Raw genomic sequence first — 19,252 nt, forward strand, 5'->3', positions numbered from 1 at the left:
TTTTTTTTTTTTTTTTTTTTTTTTTTTTTTTTTTTGTCTTTTGTCTTTTTTTCCGTGTCCGGCAACGGATCGCAACCCTCAGTGTTGCCCCCGTACCGGACCGGGGACCGGCAACGGGATCGCAAGCCTCGGCGTTGCTCCCGCGCCTCGCTCAGCCAGTGAGTGGGAACCGGTCTGCATATGGGATCCGAACCCTCGGACGGGAGCGCCACCGCGCTTCCCAAGCGGCGCACTATCCAGTGCGCCACTGGGCCGGCCCGACATGATTTTTTAAACATGTTTTCCAGCTGTATGAGTTTATATTTCACTGATCTTAGATACATATACCATAATTTTACCATGGAATTAAAGTCCAGTAAAATTTTCAAAACTTTATTGTGCTTTTCCATAAACCTGAAACACAAATTAACCTCTAATCACTAATTCCATGCGAAATAGTCACTCCTTCATTTAAGTTATGATTCTCATCTGGGGGCAGCGTTGCCCCCTAGGGGACATTTGGCAATGTTTGGTGGCAGTTTTGGTTGTCAAAACCTGAGGGAAGCGTGCTATTGGCATCTAGTGGGTAGAAGCCAGGGATGATGAGGAATATTCCACAATGGACAGGAAATCCCTCAATAACAAAAGACTGGCCCAAACTGTCAGTAATGTTGAGATTGAGAAAGCCTGATTCAAAGCAAGGCAAATGTATAACATCTACATGATTACATTCTAAATACTGAGACCATAACTCACTGACCCTCATACTCTATAGCATGGAAGGGAAAACACAACAAAAGGAAGAAAGTATAATTAACCTCTTTTTATCTTCACTTAAGAATGACTTCCTCAATGTTGTGTGATGAATATTATAGAGCACTGGGTAAACCAAACCAGAGGTTGTATCAAACTTGAAGAAGATGAAATGGAAGAGATGGTCAGAAATTCCAAGGCAATCAGAGAAAAGGAGACATGAAGTTCTGAGAAGAGCAGGTAGAAAACGGAGGCATGATTCATGCAAAAAGCAAACTGGGATTGATCAGTATTGTGTCAGACTCAAAAACACCAAGAGAAGGTTCTCTGAAAACACATAGAGGACCAATAGAAGCAATGTCTGTTGATGAGTGACTGATATAACCAGAAAAAGAAAACATTTGGAGTTATTGTATACCAAAAGGATGGTTCTTGGTGCATGTCAAGAATGTTATATTTCTCTGAAATCAGTTTTGCTTGATTCAGGAAAAATAATAGCAGTTTTCTATGTTGTGAAACCAATTTCCCAAAATTTAGTAGCTTAAAACAACACCCATTTGTTATTTCAGTTTCCATGGGTCAGGACTCTCGGCACAGTTGACCCTCTTCTTAGGGCCTCACAAGGCTGAAATCCAGGTGTTGGGTGGGCCACATTCTAGAGGCTCAACTAAGGGAGAATTCACTTCCTAACTCCTTCAGTTTATTGGCAGACTTTGTTTTATGTTTGTGGAATTCTTGAAAGCTTGCTTCTTCGGTGCCATCAAGGGAGGGAGAGAGATTTTTCTACTTCAAGTCTCTCACCTCTAAACCCACCTTTGAAGGGCTCACTTGATTAGGTCAGACCCACCCAGAATAATCTCCCTTTTGGTTAACTCAAGTCAACTGATTAGGGACCCTAATTACACCTGCAAACTCCCTTCACCTTCACCTTTGCCATATAATGCAATATAATCACAGGAGCAATAAAGGTGATAAGCCTTTGTCCTTTGCCATTTTATGTTGGTTAGAAGCAGGTCACAGGTCTTGCGTACACTCAAGAGGTGAGAATTACACAAAGTCATGAATACTTTGGGCGAGTGGGAATCCTGGGGGCCACCCTAGGGCATGTTCACCACAGATGGTTATGTCTCTCCTGAAATTTCTTGAATCTAGTTACCATGGTACATATTGCCTTGGCCTGGTTTGGTGGGCCCTGTATCAGTTGGCTTTTGCTGAATAGCCAACAACCACAGAACCTAAGTAGCATGTAACAAAAGTTTGTTGCTCATGCGTCTGGAGTCAGCTAGTGGTCAACTTGGAGGTCCTGCTGATCTTGGCTCCCTCCCATGTCAGACTGGTAATTGGGGCAACTCGACTGCTGCAGATCTCTCTCATCCTCCTGCAGCCCAGCTCAAGTCTATTCTCCTAGCAGTTGCAGAGGTGAAGGTGTAAGAGCAGGCCCAATTGCATACAGGCTTTTCAAGCCCATATCTGTGTCACATTAGCTGACATGTCATTGGCCAAAGCAAGTCCCATGGGTGAGCTTAGAGTGAGAATGAGAGGGTGTGCAAAGTTACATGGCAAATGGTGTGGGTACAGGGAGGAGCAGGGAATGAAACCACAAGGCAATCTACTTTAGAACTCTAACTCAATACCACTGCTTCACTCCATCCCCCAAATGAAAGTAAGATATTTATTGCTTGAAACTGAGGGTTTCTCAGCTAGCTAAACCATGACCGACTTGACTTCCAGGCTATTAGCATGGGAAATAATACCAAAACATGACGCATAAATGGAATAGATGATGCAAGAAGGCCATGCCTAAAGAAATTTAACAAGAGCAAAACTGCTGTGTGTAATGAACTCAGAGCTTTATCTTGGGTGATTCCAGAGAAGGTATTTTGTTCCTGGAAACCAGTTGCCACAAGAAAATAAATGCAAGCGGCCTAATGAAGATTATGGATCTGCCTTATGTAGCATACAAATGCCAAAGGCCTGTTGTCCCAGGGCAGATGGAAGGCAGTGAAACTGCTGCTGCTGATCAAGCTGGGGCACCCTCATCAGGTTGACCATATCAGGATTTGTTCATCTCTTTATGCCCATTGAACCAGAATAGTGAAGTCCTGATGCCTGCATGATCAATTTGCAACAATGAAAGAATAAAGTTAGATAAACATCTAACTGAGATGCAAACATTTTCAAATGATTTTCTTCTTAAATATTGTACACATATGTAGTGACTAAAAGAGACCTGGGTTTGAGTCCCAATTTTGGATCTCACTAGCTCCATAATCTTGGGCAAATTGTTTAATGTCCTCTGAATCTGTTTCCTCCTCAGTAAAGAGGGACAATGTTTTAACTTCACATGGTTTAGATCATTAAAGTAAAAGCTTCAGCCCTGTGTTTGTCAAAGTGGTAGCACATAAGGGTTCAGAGTTACTATTCCTGCAAAAATATAGACTATACTCATCCATCATTGCATTTTCAAAGAAAGGCTGATGTTTTATGTCATATGATAAAGGTCAATTTGCCAGGACTGTCCATGTGATAGCTTTTCACACAATCTTCATGAGAAAGACCTTCTATGAATGTTGTTTTTCCATCCATTCTATCATTTGGAGGAGTATCCTTTGCAGATGTTTTATTGAGTGACAAGATCTAACAGTAAAATTCTGGCCGGCCTGGTGGCGCACTGCTACAGTGCGCCGCTTGGGAGCGTGGCGACGCTCCAGCTGAGGGTTCGGATCCCACATACAGACCGGCTGAGCAAGGTGCGATCCCGTTGCCGGTCCCGGTCCGGTACGGGCGCAACACTGAGGGTTGCGATCCGTTGCCGGTCACGAAAAAAGGGAAAAAAATAAATAAATAAATAACAGTAAAATTCTACTGAAAATAAGAAGATAGAATGCTCAAAACCTGGCTGTCACTCCTTATGCCACTAGGAAATCTTTTACTGTCTCTAGGTCATGGCTCCTTCACTTGTCATAATACATTGTAGTTAATTGCCTTAAACTGGCTTTAGTGAAGGAGAATTAGATATCTATGGAGCTTTATTAATCTTGTAAAAAGGCTCTCACTAATGAAATGCATACAGTCTAATGCAAAATTAATGGCATTAATTTTTTATTGTTCATTTTTATTAATAGAATTATGAGTACAGATGTTAATGAATTTCTTATTAATAACTAGATATATATTTAATTTTATAACGTTCTCCATGTTTTTTCAAGACTACTTTTAATACCTCATTTAAAATCTTAAATTGGGCCCTTTTCCCAGCAGCCTTTTTCTACTATTAGCAAAGCTCAAAAGCCACATTTCTTTAAGCCTTAATGGCAAAGTAGTTACCTGTATTTAATTTACTTTAGCCATTTCAAAAACACTCATGAAAGTTATTAAGCATTACTATTTTTACAGAGATGAAGGACAAAAGTGTTCACTTCTGTCCAATTTGTCAGAGGAGACAAAGGATATTAGAAGCTGGTATCCACATTGCATTGACGTTTTACACCCAATGTTTTGGCGGCAAGAGGACAGTTGCCATACAAGGCTCTGAAATGTCAAATGTAATTACGATCTGATAATAAGCCGCTTTATGTAGGGAAATGCTTCTGACCCATCGTGAGTGAAAAAATGTACAAAATTGAAATACTCAATTAGGGCCGGCCCGGTGGCGCACTGCTACAGTGCGCCACTTGGGAGTGTGGTGGCGCTCCCGCCGAGGGTTCGGATCCCACGTACAGACCGGGTCCCGCTCACTGGCTGAGCGAGGTGCGGGAGCAACACCAAGGGTTGCAATCCCGTTGCCGGTCCCGGTCCGGTACGGGCGCGGCACTGAGGGTTGCGATCCGTTGCCAGACACGAAAAAAGACAAAAAGGGAAAGAAAAAAAAAAAAAGAAATACTCAATTAGATTCCATTATGGGCTGATTATCTTCCAAGTTCCATTGTCTTAACACTTCAAGCTGAGTTGGAGTAGGTGAATTTGGATGATTGGAAACAAGTTTGGAGAGAAGTGAAGTTTCATTCAGTGAGGATGGTTGTGTGGGTGTTTCATAAGGAGATGACTAAAACCTGGACAAAAGTCCTAACACAGTGGGGTATCAAGGCAGAGAAATCTCACTTAAGCAAAATCTGCACTCAGCGCCATATGCAAGAAGTCTGAGGGTGCTGGCATAAGACTAACCCTAGCAACACAGTAATGGTACACTCCAAGTCACCCCACTTACTCCAGCCCCCGAAAGAAGATTGTCAATGTTGCTTTCTTGGTGTTTTTAATCAACTTCTCAATTGTTATCATGGCAATAATAATAATATAAAGGTAAGCCCAAACAGTAATAGTTGTTACTATTCATGAAAGTAGATTATCCCAGTGTAAGTTATCCAATAATATTTTACTACCCCGTAAACATTTTGTTCTTTTAACATTCAAGGAAAAAATTAATGACCTCTTCAAAGGGTAGTCAGAGTCCCTTTTTTGTTTGGAAAAGGTTTCTGAAACATTAAATCTTTGTCGGGTTAAGACTTTGAATTGTAGGTCAAGTTGCAGTTTGCCACAATTTCAGACATCTGCTTTATGATGTTGCTGAAAGCATTCCCCCACCACATTAAACCCAGCTTTGGGGTTGTACAGTGATATAAAGTTTATTGAAACATTTTCACATTTGCTTTCTTTGACCACAATAGTCATTTTATTGCAACATATGCAATTAAACAGGAACAGCGTAAAAGCAGTGAAATTGATAGGATTCCCATTTGAATCTACTGAATGTTGTTATTGTTTTCATTTGTGCCTGACTGCTGTTGACAAAGATCTGGGAATATGAGTGCATCATCCTAGGCAATAGAAAAGCTGGGGTTTTTTAATTTTATTACTATTATAATAATATTATTAAGTACCTATAGTGAGTTACAGGCCTCTTGGGGCCCAGAGCTCAGAGTTCAAAATGACCCGTTTTGATTGAATCAAAATCTAAAATTTGGCTGTGGCACTATCCAGAAGTATGGAGTTTATCACAGCTATGCTCAAGGAAAAGGTAAGGGGTGAAAACATCAAAAGCGATGTAGAGTAGGGAGATTCCCATGTTACTAAACTATTCATGGATGTTTCCCGAGTCTTGTACAAGTAAGAATTGGTAGGAGGGGCCGGCCCGGTGGTGCACTGCTACAGTGCGCCGCTTGGGAGCGTGGCGGCGCTCCCGCCGAGGGTTCGGATCCCACATACAGACCGGTTCCCGCTCACTGGCTGAGCGAGGTGCGGGCGCAACACTGAGGGTTGCAATCCATTGCCGGACACGAAAAAAGACAAAAAGGAAAAAAAAAAAGAATTGGTAGGAGAACAGAGGGTTAAGAGTTAGGGAAAATTGGGAGAGCAGGGGTACATGGTACCTCTAGTAGCTCTGCTAAATCTCCGAACAGAAACACACACATTTCCTCTCTCTCCTCTCCTCTCTCTGTCTCTCTCTCTCTCTCTCTCTGTCTCTCTCTGTCTCTCTCTCTCTCTCTCTCAACTCTTCTGTCAGTCTCAAATTATTTCCTTGCTTTATGCTGGCTTTTTCAGATCTGACAGTCCTCTGGTGAAAATGTTCACAGGTAGAAGTGAAAACAGGTGACAGAAAATTCCTAAGGCCAAATTTTATTTTAAGACTTATTGATGTGTACCTAAAAATACTATACACCCAAGATACCTGAGGTGAATTTTCACAGCCGACAAAATACTTTTAAGTTCTTCTCAACTGTGAGAGTACCATGAATAATGTTTATCTCAAAAGTGGGAGAAAGTGTTCAGTAAGATTCAAAAAGAAAACTTCAGGGGGCCTGTGACTATCTTGAAATGCTATGCAAATATTTGTGGTTCATGTGTGTATGCATTCATGAATTTCTTTCTACAGAAAGGTTTTATTAGGTTCTCAAAGAGGTGAGACCATAAAAGGATTAAAGGATTGCTTCTTGAGTGTGGTAAGGTATAAATTGCCTCAAGATCAAAGGAAGTAACCTTTTGACTTGCAAATCAACTGAAAGGGAAAGAGGGGAGATGAGTTTGGAGCCTCTCAGGAAGTGGAGGGGCCTAGCCCTCTCTCAGGGACTGGTGAAAGAAATTCAACAGAGTCAGGAAACTTCATGACAGCCCAGTCACCAGGGGGCTGGGAAAAAGTTCTGTTGGAGTGGAGATTGATGGGTGGAGAGGGGAGAGAGGAGAGTTGGGCCTGATACCAAAGAGATGTTTTCAGCATCAGCCAGCTGTGAAACAAAATGGGCTTCCTTTTTCCTACATGTTCTTCCAAGCATCATAAATTTTCGGTCTGCTCCCCATCCCACATCCTGCAGAATGCAGCCAGAGCAGCAGCCCAGCTCCACTCTGGAACCAGCCATCCTAGGGGTACAGCAGGTCAGAAACCCCTGTTGGTGCTTTCCCAAGATCCGCACTGGGCTCTGAGCTGCCCATAGGTGCTGCTGCTCCAGGGTTCTCTTAGGAATCCATTTCCTGAATCCGTTAGCTACGGCCACCCTAACACAGGATCACAAACAACCCTGATGGTCCTTTTCCTGGCTCTCCTGCTGGAGGTCAGTTGGGGTTGGTTGATCTCTGCTGGGCTCGCTCCTGCACTAGCTGGGCATTGGCTGGGCAGTAGCTGGGTGGTAGGGCTGTTCCCTGTTTCTCATCCTGTTGAAATGAGCATACTATCCCAGGAGTGTTGTCCCCATGGCAATGCCAGAAACACAAGCGGTCAACAGAAACCCTCAAGGCCCTGTAGTGCCTACTCTTGCAACCAACATGTTGTCATTTGGGCCTCATCCTATTGGCCAAAGCAAGTCACATGGCCAAATCCAAAACTGTGTGACAAGGAAATATATCTCACCTGTTTAGAGAGAGCACTTGGAGTCACTTAGGCCTGGATACAGGGCAGGGTGAAGAATTAGAGGCAAAAATACAATCTGTTATGTCTGTCTTAGTGAACTCAGCTTCTCATAGATGACTGTCATGACAAAGCACTACAGTCTAACAGGTCAAATAACCTGAAATTATGCAAACATTGCCTCGTGCTTGTGCCAAAGAACTGCGCCATGTCTGGTTGGCTTTGCAGGTTTGTGTAACTCGGCTGACAGCTGGATGATCGTTCCCAACATCAAGCAGAACCACTACACAGTGCATGGTCTTCAGAGTGGCACCAAGTACATCTTCATGGTCAAGGCCATCAACCAGGCAGGCAGCCGCAGCAGCGAGCCTGGGAAGTTGAAGACAAACAGTAAGTGCTGTGAGCTCAGCAGAGCTGCCATCTGCTCTCCTTTCAGCCAACTCTGGCCCCCTTTCTTTTCCTTTTCTCTGTCTTAGGCATCACTGATGGTCTCAAAAAGTAAGCAAATAGCTAGTGTGGAACAGTGGAATTTGCATCAGATACCTCTAGGTTCCAAAACTGAGTCTTAAGTGTCCACAGCAGTGAGGCCATTAATCTCTCTGCACTTCAGTCTTCTCAGCTTTTAAATAAATAATCCTGGAGGGATTCTTGTGAGAAATAGAATATGTATATATAAAACCTGACACATAGTTAGGGGCTCTGTAAATGGTAGGTAGTACTGTTTTCCATAGTAGAATAGCAAATTAATAACTCTTCAGAAATTCTTTATTTTACTCTAGATACCTGTCTGGGTCTGTGGTTCTTAATCAGGGGTGATTTTGCCCCCTTTCCCCCACCCGCCACCACCACCACATGGGGACATTTAGAAGTGTCTGGAGATACTTTTGGTTGTCAGAACTGGGGTGGATGCTACTGACATCTAGTGGGTAGAGGCCAGGGGTGATGGGAAACATCCCTCAATACACAGGACAGGCCCCACCACAAAGAATGACCCAGCCTGTCATCCTCCTATCATCTACGTGTCTTGTGATACTGTCATCTCCCTCTCTCTGTCTCTGCCTGTATGTGTTTTGTTTTATCCTCTCTTCTTTCTTTACATCTTTTTGATCAAGAAATAGTATGTTATGTAATATGGTGTTTCTTTGCATAAGACCTCCCAAGATAAAGCAAATTGGAGTGTGGCAATATGGCGCCATGTTGGGGAATTGCCAGCCAGTCGACAAGAACAATTAACGCTTTTCAAAAGGGACCTTCATCTAACTCATATCCCTGATTTCCCAATACATTGTAGAGCATCTGTTGGGTCTTAGAGGAACAGCAAAGGGGGGTAAGGAAAGCACTGGATTAAGAATGAGAAGACCGAGGCTCTGCCGCTTGGTACTCACGTGGCTGTGTGGCTAGTTTTTTAATACTTTTTTAAATAAATTTTTTATTTTGGAATAATCGTAGATTTACGGGAAATCTGTAGATAATACGGAGTTCTGTATACCCTTAACCCACTTTCCCCTGATGTTAACATCTTACATAACTCTAGTACATTGGTCACAACTAGGATATTAACATTGGTACATTATTATTAACTAAACTCCAGACTTTATTCCAATTTTACCAGTTTTTTCACTCATTTTTTTTCCTGCTCTAGGATCCAATCCAGGATCCCACATCACATTTAGTGTCTCTTCATTTTTATTTTTTTAAAGATGACCGGTAAGGGGATCTCAACCCTTGGCTTGGTGTTGTCAGCACCACGCTCAGCCAGTGAGCAAACCAGCCATCCCTATATGGGATCCGAACCCGTGGCCTTGGTGTTATCAGCACCGCACTCTACCGAGTGAGCCACGGGCCGGCCCATAGTGTCTCTTCATTTTTATTTTTTTAAAGATGACCGGTAAGGGGATCTCAACCCTTGGCTTGGTGTTGTCAGCACCACGCTCAGCCAGTGAGCAAACCAGCCATCCCTATATGGGATCCGAACCCGTGGCCTTGGTGTTATCAGCACCGCACTCTACCGAGTGAGCCACGGGCCGGCCCATAGTGTCTCTTCATTTTTAAAATGGGAACATTTTAGTTTCATTTATGAGCTGTCACAAACACAAGCTCAAAACAATCCTAAGTGTATAAGAAAATATAACATGATGGCATGTTTCTTTATAACCAGACAGCACATGGCACAAGTTTTTGATTTGCATTCAAACATGTATTTGTTCCTTCAAAAAATATGTTAGAGCATCTAGTGTGTTTGAGACAGTGTAAGGTGCTGAGGATACTATGACCACCTTCAACTTCCTAAGATGGGCTTCTTTCAAAGATTTCACAGGCTTTTGGTGAATAAAACACATTAATCCTTAGTTACCAATCAGTGTGTGAAGTTTGCAATAAGAATAACCATGAGGGGTGCTGGGTTTCAAAGGGGGTGCCCCAGCACAGCCTCGGGGGGCTTTCCAAGGTAGGTTCAGAGCAGGGGACGTGAGGAGGAGGCAGTGTTCGGTGCAGAGGGAACAACACGTACAAAGGCCCAGAGACAAGGAGAATATGTTTGTGCGACAGAAAACTGATAAGTGTTTTTAAAGTGTGGCTTCGGTTGGGAGGATGGGTGAGCCAGGAAGCTGGAGACAAGAACCAGACTGTGAAACCCTCATGTGCTATGCCAGGATGTTTCCTTAGAGAGTGATGGTTGGTGGGGGAGAGGTTGGAGAGTTTAAATAGGAGAGGCTATGATGTAGTGAGTAGATTACAAGGAAGGGAGACTGGCAGCTGGGCCAAGTATCAAAAGATCATTGCAAGAGTTGTCCAAGCAAGTGAACAGCGGCCCAAATAGGTTCGTAGCCTATACAAATATTATAATGAATTGAATTTTTTAGTTTTACTTAATTCATTTCTTCTTTGAACTATTTTGTCCTCATTGATGCAAAAGCTTTGAATTTGGGCAGAGCGGGCAGTGATTTATTTGGGTAACGCATCCGAGGCACAGGCAGAATTTTCAGGGGGTTAGGCCTGAATGAAGCTGGCAGACCTGCTCTGTGTGTGCATGGGTGAGCATGTGAGCCGGGGCAGGCGGGATGTTTCGGGAAGTATCTCCTCTGTACAAGGCCAGTCCTCATGGCTACAACGTTCTGATCTGCCTCACCGGAAGGAGGCCAGCAGAACTGGGCCTTCATTTTAAATGAGGGTGCCATTATGGAATGTCTTCCTGCTCTGTCCATCAGCATCAATTTTATCTGTCAGTTTTAAAAAGTAAATAAGTAAATTTGAACATTCTAAAAAAATTGAAATGTTTTAAGCAAAGCTATCATTATATTCTTCTTATATTAGTTCATACCTTATCCCTAATAGTTGCCGGCATGATCATTCTCGGGGACTTTTTTTTTTTTTTTTAACAAGACAAGCTAAAATGTAAACTACACATGTAATCCAATGGGTCTTATGGCCTCTGAGAATATCCACTCCCTGCTTAGTACTTGAGGGTTTTCTCTGCTCCTCTCTTTAAGATTTTTCTTTGGTATGGATGGAAATCTAAAACAAAAGTCAGCAAACTATAGCTCAGGGCCAAATCTGGCTACCTGTCTTTGTAAGTAAAGTTTTATTGGCATACAGCCATGCCCATTCATTTACCTATTGTCAATGGCTGCTTTCCCACTACAATGACAGAGTTGAATAGTCACAAAAGAGACCACGGGGCCTGCATAGCTGAAAATACTTGCTATCTGGCCCTTTGCAGAAAAAGTGGCTGATCCTTGGTCTAAAAGAAAGAATTTCGAAGGTGCAGGTGTTATGTTTGTATCCAAGCAGCGACTAGAAATCCTTTGGCCTACCCACACGTGACAAAACACACACTGCCCCATGCTCGCTGGGTCAGTTTCTTGGTCAGCATCACGAATTGCCACAGTCAAATTTACCAAACTTTTTCCTGTGATTGTCTGAGAGCTGTCTGCTGGGCAGAAGGGGCCTGCCAACTGCAACAGTGGCTGTGGAGTTTGGACACCATCGTATTTGCATCTTGTCGTAACTCGTTTTTCTGCCTTTAAATGCCTTGTACCCCACGTGGTGTTAAGTGATGAGCAGTACTCCAGTCCAACATTGAATTGTCAAAGAAGTAACAACTATGACAAAATGTGACTCTGCCAAGATTTTTTAATAGTTAAGTCTTCAAAATACAAATGTGAATAATGAAATAGAGAGGGCCTTATTATAAATAAATATATATTTATTATGTATAAATAAACTCAGGAATAGAAAACCCAGGCATTACTATCACATTTTTTCCTGATTTTATGAGCTGAAAAATCTACAAGTTTATAGTAATTCTAAGCTCATAAGAGTAATTCTTTAATTTTCAACAATCTCAGAATAATGTAAGCCTCCAAAATATTCTATATGTGAAGACCTGAAATCTTGATTTGTTTGGTTTCAGGTCTGAAGTCTATTGAGCATGAATGCATTTTAAGCTGGATTGAACATGGCAATGGTTTAAAATGAGGTCTTCATTCTCTCCTCCTTTTTGAGATGCTATCCAGCCAGTATTTATCTGTGCTGCTTGCATACAGCTGGAGTCCATGAAGAGAGCTTACGTCATATATTCTGGTTGATCCTTGCCCATGCTGTTGCTGAATACTCACTAGCATAGTACTGTGGATCCTTATCTTAGAACTGGTAGACTGGAAGCTCTTGAAGGCAGGGACATGTTATTCACTCTTCCTGTGCCTGGCACTATACAGACTTAACTGTCCCCTAATTACCTTTTGAAATCGTGAAAACTGTGCAAGCAAATGTCTTTGAAAGTTGTTTATGAAGTTTAAATTACTATTATGAACTTAAAATATAAGACACTATTAAATATAAGAACTTAAAATATAAGACATTGTATTACTATTATGAAGTTAAAATATAAGACACTGTCTTGTAATAGGAGGCATGATTCAGGGAAGGCTGACTTATTCCAGCTTTTTAAATCTGATTATGAAAATATGCCATTGGTCATGTTAAAATAAACAGTCCTTTTCCTCTTTCACTTTTTGTTTTGTGAACTTATTTCCAGGCCAACCATTTAAACTGGATCCCAAATCTGCTCATCGAAAACTGAAGGTGTCCCATGATAACTTGACGGTAGAACGTGATGAGTCATCATCCAAAAAGAGTCACACGCCTGAACGCTTCACCAGCCAAGGGAGCTACGGAGTGGCTGGAAACGTGTTCATTGACAGTGGCCGCCACTACTGGGAAGTGGTCATAAGTGGAAGCACATGGTAGGCAACTTATACTTATTCTCCTCCAGTTATAGAGAGGCACACTTGTTTCTGTGCTTTGTTAGAGCATTAACCCATACCAGGATCCATCTGGAAGAATAAAATGTAGAAAAGCTGTATCAGTCAGCTATTGCTAAAATAATGCAGCATAACAGACATCCCAAAATTCAGTGGCTTCAAACAACAATGATTTATTATTGCTCACTAGTACCATGTCTGTGGGTTAGCCGATCAAGACTAGTTTCAACTTGGCTTTGCTGTAAGCTATAGTTTGGGTCTAGGTCTGTCTTGTATCTCTGCACCCTCCTTGGACATGCAGGCCCTTCAGGCCATGTTCTTCTCAAGGAACCTAGGAGGGCAAGCTCAACTATGCAAGCACATTTCAAGCCTCTCCTTGTATCATGTCTACTAAATTCCCACTTGCCAAAGCAATATGGCCTAGCCTAAAGCCAATGGTATAGGGAAGTATATTCCCCCCACAGAGGTGGGAGGAGGGAGTGAATATTTGCCAAGCAATCATATAATCTACCATTTAGCCAGTCAGAAAAAAAACTTAAGTACATCCATTTTTTATTTATGGCTAGAATTGGAGGCAAGATTATACAATTCTGGCCCCTGGAAGGGCTATAGTATTCTAACACTGCTCTTTTACACTTTAAAGCACAGGTTGGGAGACTACAGCCCGTGGGCCAAACCTGGCCCACTGCCTGTTTTTGTAAATAAAGTTTTATGGGGATACAGCCGTGTCCATTCTTTTACATATTGTCTATGTCTGCCTTTGAATCATAATGACAGAGTTGAGTAGTTAAGGCAGAATCATAAGGTCCACAAAGCCGAAAATATTTATTTCCTGACCCTTTAGAGAAAGTTTGCCAATTTCTACTCTAAAACATTACTCTTCGTTGTCTTAAAAAACTAATTTCTGTTGCCTTTTATGTTTTGTGAGTCTAGACCAGGCCAGTTAGTACAAATAGTTAAGGGCTGAGCAGGCAAGGGTGAAGCAGTGGCCAGGGGCTGGGAATCATTTTAAACGGTCTGTTAGATCCAGCTCAGTGACTTTAGTCCACAGAGCTCACTAAGACTAAGGCCAAAGATCGGAGTGCAGTCTACATTAAAATAAGTTAACCTCGCAAAGTTAACCTCGCCTAATTGCACAACCACGAATTGCACTCCTTACTTTGGCCATCTGTCTCACAAATGCCTGCTTGCTACTGATCAAAAAAAGAACTATTTTATTTTTATTTGAGAAGCCCTAATATGGTAGGACTGTGTGCCAGGCACTGGTCTAAGCATTTTACAGATGTGAACTTATTTATTCATCATTACAGCCCTACAAAGGTAAGTGCTAATTTTGTCCCATTTTACAGATGAGGTGACTGAGGCACATGCCCAAAGTCACAAGGTCACAAAGCTCACTGGTAGCACAGTCAGGAAGCCTGCAATCAGGGGTCAAGTTCTTAACTAGGATTTTACATATGTTGTCTATAAAGGACCAGAGTCAATATTTCTGGTTTTGCAGTTTTACAATCTTTACCATAACTACTCAACTCTGCTGTTGTAGTGGGAAAGCAGCCAAAAATAATGCATACACAATGGGCATGGCTACACTCCAGTAAAACTTCATTTATAAAAACAGGCAGAGGGTCAGTGTTGACCCCTGGGTTGTAGTTTGTTGATCCCTGCTCTTAACCACCATGCTGTGCTGCTATTTACAAAAGGGTGATGTACTTTTGAAATGTTATGATTACTTTTTAGGGCTTACAGTAGAGTACTCAATGAGTGATAGCTTTATCCTGGCTTTCAAAATAAAACCAATATTCAAAACCGCATAACCTGAAGATGGTGAATGTTATAACAGTGTTTCTTTTGGTATAAGCATGATAACACACTTCTTATTTATAAAAAAAACCTTTCAATTCAAATCTGTGAAAATAATGCAATGTGTCTACATCCTTTATGATATAGGTTCAAGTCAACCAAAATATAAGTAGTGAGATTGTAAGCTTTTGTATCCCATTTCTCCCAGTAACGATACCTACATTTGCTGAGCAAGTAGGTTTTCCTGTCTTGTTATCCTCATGATTCTCTTTGCCCAGAGCATTTTCCTGTTCCAACATCCTGCCAGAGGATGGAGGATAAATCCTTCACCCCACTAGGTGCTGGCAAGATCAGCATTTGCAGTTTTTAGCGGCACTGGGGCAAGATAAAAGCACAAAGGAAAATACAGTGAATGCAGGTGCAAGAAAGCAAATGTTTCTAGTTAATTAATGTACGATATTAATCTGGGATGAAATCCAGGGTCTGAATGATTACAACCCTATTAATAATTATTTATGATAAATGATACCTGATCACTATGATCTCATTGCCATTGATGAATAATATGGGAAATTCCACCAGGCCACTTCAGTTGTATAAACACAGATCAGCATTACCTTGAAAACACCCTCCAGATGTCAAAACTAACTCATGAGGGTGAAAATAAATTTTAAAATTAATTGCCACACTTTGAATCTTCACAAAACTGATTGTGTCAATTTCAGAAAAACCCTCGTGTCGAATGTAGTTTCACATTTTCTGGGAGATAGTAGCAAGGAAAGGGTGCCCCCTATACTAAATGCCTGTGACAACTTGATTTGCAACAGCCAATGACACATACATTTTCTCGTGAAATATAGTCCTGACTTTAAATTAACGTGTATGCTATGATCCGTGCAAGGGGGCATGTTAACATTGCTATGAGAAGCATAATTTTTGTACTTTTTGAATTCTCTATGTGTCACTGCATAACTTAATAGAACATTACATTCTGCCTGCACCTTTCAAGCTCAATGGAAATATGTATGTAGTTTTACAGATTAATGCTAATATAATAGTATTTTCCTTTGCTTAATGAACTATACACTTATTTTCTTACTCTCTAATGCTGTTAATGTGCACTTGGTGTTTTATAGAATGGTGTTAACTAAACGAGTCATAGTGAGTTCATGCGGTGATTACTAGACAAGAAGTTGGATAGGGTGGTGGGGGGCAGGGATAGCAGGAGCTTCTGGATTTTGCTCCTAATTTTAACCTTCTCTATGATTCCCATTTGTTAAACGAAGTCAGCCATACCTGCCACAGCTACTTTATATGGTTCAGTTAGGGTTCAAATGGGAAATAAACATTGAAGTTCTTTAAAGCAAAATTAAAATGGTGTGTGGCAACAGAAGGGAACGATACAGATGTGGTTATTTTGTGATACAGATGCAGCTTCCAAGTGATCTGGAAAATGGCAGTGGTGTCTGCCAGGGCATGGAGAACATCTTTGGGGGAGATACTGGAAATTGCAAAACCAAAGCCTTACCAAAATGTATCAGTTAGGGTTCAGCTGATAAACAGAAGACACTTAAGGTGCTCCACAGAGGAAGGAACTAGAAGCTGACAGGCACCCTGGAAGGGCCGGGAAGTGCTAGTCAGGGAGTCTGCTGCTGTGGCTGACCATGTCACGGCAAGCTGTGGTTCCCTCAGCACAGAGCTCATCCCGAAGCTTCCCTAAACCTCATGTCTACTGTATGCCATCAGGAAAGAGTGTTTCCCCTCTTCTTAGAACTTCTGGATCTTGTGCAAGGATCTCACGTTAGCAGACCCGGATCCAGACTCCCACGGGAAAGGAGATTCTGGGAAATGCAAGCAGGATTCCCCCTGTGAGCAGGGAGGATTTACAAGAGGGAAGAGAGGACGCTGTGCTGCAACAGATAGGCAGGCACACTGGGCTCCACAGAGTAGCAGTTGCATCCTTGTTTTGAATTCAATGACAGCATGTTGTATTAATTTTCTTTAACACGCCACTCTTAAAATGATTATATTTTAAATCCAACATGTGATTTTTGAAAGAATGCCATTTTATCAAAGACTAATGGAGCTTTCTCTTCTTATTGGGTAAGATACCATATGTCAATATCCAATTAGACTGGTTTCTACTATAAAATACTAAAAGTTGAGCCGTGAATCATTCAGTCTTTATGAAGAGTGTTAAGTTTTGCTTATTTTAATACTATGAAGTACTACAGATATTACTGAGACACATGTCAGAGGGGTAAAAAGAGATTAAGAAGCTTAGAACATCATAGAAAGAATTCTTAAGATTTTTTTTGAGAGAACATTTAGAATAACCAAGATGTCCATCTGCTCAAAGACATTCAAGAATTTTTTAAAGGGTAGAAGGAAGTATCATCAGAAGGGCTCTTGGCAGTGATGAATTACACAATTTCGGGTGAGGGAAGGGATTATAGAGTGTGGTTTAAGTTTGTGGCCTTTTGAGTCATCCTAAATTCAAATTTTGATTCTGTTACTTACTGTTAATGTGTCATTGGGCAATAATAATACAATAACAGTTACTGAGTATTACATACCAGGACCTGTGCCCAGAATTTAACATATATTCTTTTTTTACTCCTTAAAATAGCCCTGGGAGATGGAGACTGTCATTGTCGCTGTGTTATAGATGAGAAAACTGAGGTTAAGTGATGATAAGGGACTTATCCTTGTAAATGGAAGTCATTCTCCATGCTTGCCTTTGGCAGAGTACATTCAAAGTCATGGAAAATGACAGACATGGTGTCAACTGAAAGATTTAAAAAAGGTCAAATGGAGAAGTCTAGGATTGCACTGTTCAGTATAGTAGCCATGAGCCACATGTGGCTATTTAAATAACTTAATTAAAATTAAATAAATTTAAAGTTTAGTTCCTCAGTCTCACCAGCCACAGTTCAAGTGCCCAATAGCCACATGTGGCCTGTGGCCACCATACGGAGCAGAGCAGAACATTTCATTCATTGCAACAAGTTCTATTGGTCAGCACTGGTCTAGAGAATTCATTGTGTAGGTCTTCATGAGGATGAAAAAAAATAGCAGCAAAACCCAAAGTTCAAATTCTCTTGCAGTGTTTGAGCTGAAAACAGGAACATGGGTAAATACAATGGCTCCTTTCTGCCCACTATATGTTCGGGAGGGAAGACAATGAGGAACACAGGTTTTGAGGTTCTTGCCAAGCTTTCACTTAAAGAGAATGGGCAGGGACAACCAATGATCGTGGTTTCATGACCCCTGGGAACCACAGAACGGGTTTCACATACATGTGCAACATGGCTCATTGGTTTTGTTTTTGCTGTTTGGCTTCTGCAGGTATGCCATTGGCCTTGCTTACAAATCGGCCCCGAAGCACGAGTGGATTGGGAAGAACTCTGCTTCCTGGGCACTGTGCCGCTGCAACAATAACTGGGTGGTGAGACACAACAGCAAGGAGATGCCCATCGAGCCAGCCCCCCACCTCCGGCGCGTCGGCATCCTGCTGGACTATGACAACGGCTCCATCGCTTTTTACGATGCTTTGAACTCCATCCACCTCTACACCTTCGATGTCGCGTTTGCGCAGCCTGTGTGCCCCACCTTCACCGTGTGGAACAAGTGTTTGACGATTATAACTGGTCTTCCCATCCCAGACCATTTGGACTGCACAGAGCAGCTGCCATGAGTACCTGGCCACATGGAGCTGCTTTCTGGAGAGTAAAGAGGTTTGAGGCCACTATGTAGGGGACTGAGAAAAGCACAGGCTTCAAGAGTGTGATTAAAACTTGAGAAAAATTGTCCAGAAATCAGCTAAGATAGGGCTCAAAATGGATACTTCTCTCCTTATACTGTGTTTTGCATTAAGTACAGGCCTTCATAATTTCTTTAATTTTTTTTTCTTATTTAGAGGAAAATCTATAGATTATTTATAAAAGAAACATAATCAGGATTACAAATAACTCTTAGGAATTATTTGGCTTTGCACATCAAGAGGCCCATAAGTTTACCATCTCTTTAGAACCTGTATTTCATCACAGTCTATGGGCTTGCAAAAAAAATATTTTGTAGTTTTGTATGTTTATTCACTTTCTCGTACTGATCCCATGGTAGGTCCTGTCACCTCAACAATGCATCACAGAATATATTTGAACCCAGTAGGGAAGTAAACAGGCTTTCTTACTCTGGTTTAATTTGAAGTGTTTTAACTGCAATGTCAGAAACTTGTCTTAGATCAACCAGAATGGAGAGCAAGAGAGGGAATGAAAAAAATTGACTTTGGACCTTTGACTTTGACATGGCTGAATCATTGATTATCCTCGAATGGCTGGTGGGATAACGTTGGGAAGAAAGGTCCTGAAACCTTTGGCCATATTTTGCCCTGCTTCTCCCAGGGTTAAGGATTCTAAGAGACCATTAAGAATGAGATTGCAATTGAAAATAGTCACTTTGAATCCTATTGATTATTCCAAAATTCAGGCTGATTTGTGTTATATCAGAGATAGGATTCTGCTTCATGGTATAAAATCTATCCTTACTTTTAGTAGTTCTTTAGGCCTGTGAAATTTCTTCACTACCTTTAATAGTTGTTCTATCCCCCCCCCCCCCCCCCCCC

At 41.6% G+C, this 19,252-nt stretch overlaps 1 protein-coding gene across 1 annotated transcript in view; it reads left to right on the top strand.

The window, feature by feature from the left end:
• Positions 1-19,239, top strand: part of MID1 (midline 1) — a 156,127-nt gene extending 136,888 nt beyond the window's left edge. Inside the window, exons 8-10 of the mRNA XM_008571254.1 lie at positions 7,796-7,957; positions 12,603-12,810; positions 17,977-19,239. Coding sequence (XP_008569476.1) covers positions 7,796-7,957; positions 12,603-12,810; positions 17,977-18,325 — 719 coding nt within the window. The 3' untranslated portion in view covers positions 18,326-19,239. The remainder of the gene's footprint in view (positions 1-7,795; positions 7,958-12,602; positions 12,811-17,976) is intronic.
• The last annotated feature ends 13 nt before the right edge of the window (positions 19,240-19,252 follow it).

The sequence above is a fragment of the Galeopterus variegatus genome, unplaced genomic scaffold, assembly GCF_000696425.1.
Source record: "Galeopterus variegatus unplaced genomic scaffold, G_variegatus-3.0.2 Scaffold37, whole genome shotgun sequence".
Taxonomy (NCBI): Eukaryota; Metazoa; Chordata; class Mammalia; order Dermoptera; family Cynocephalidae; genus Galeopterus; species Galeopterus variegatus.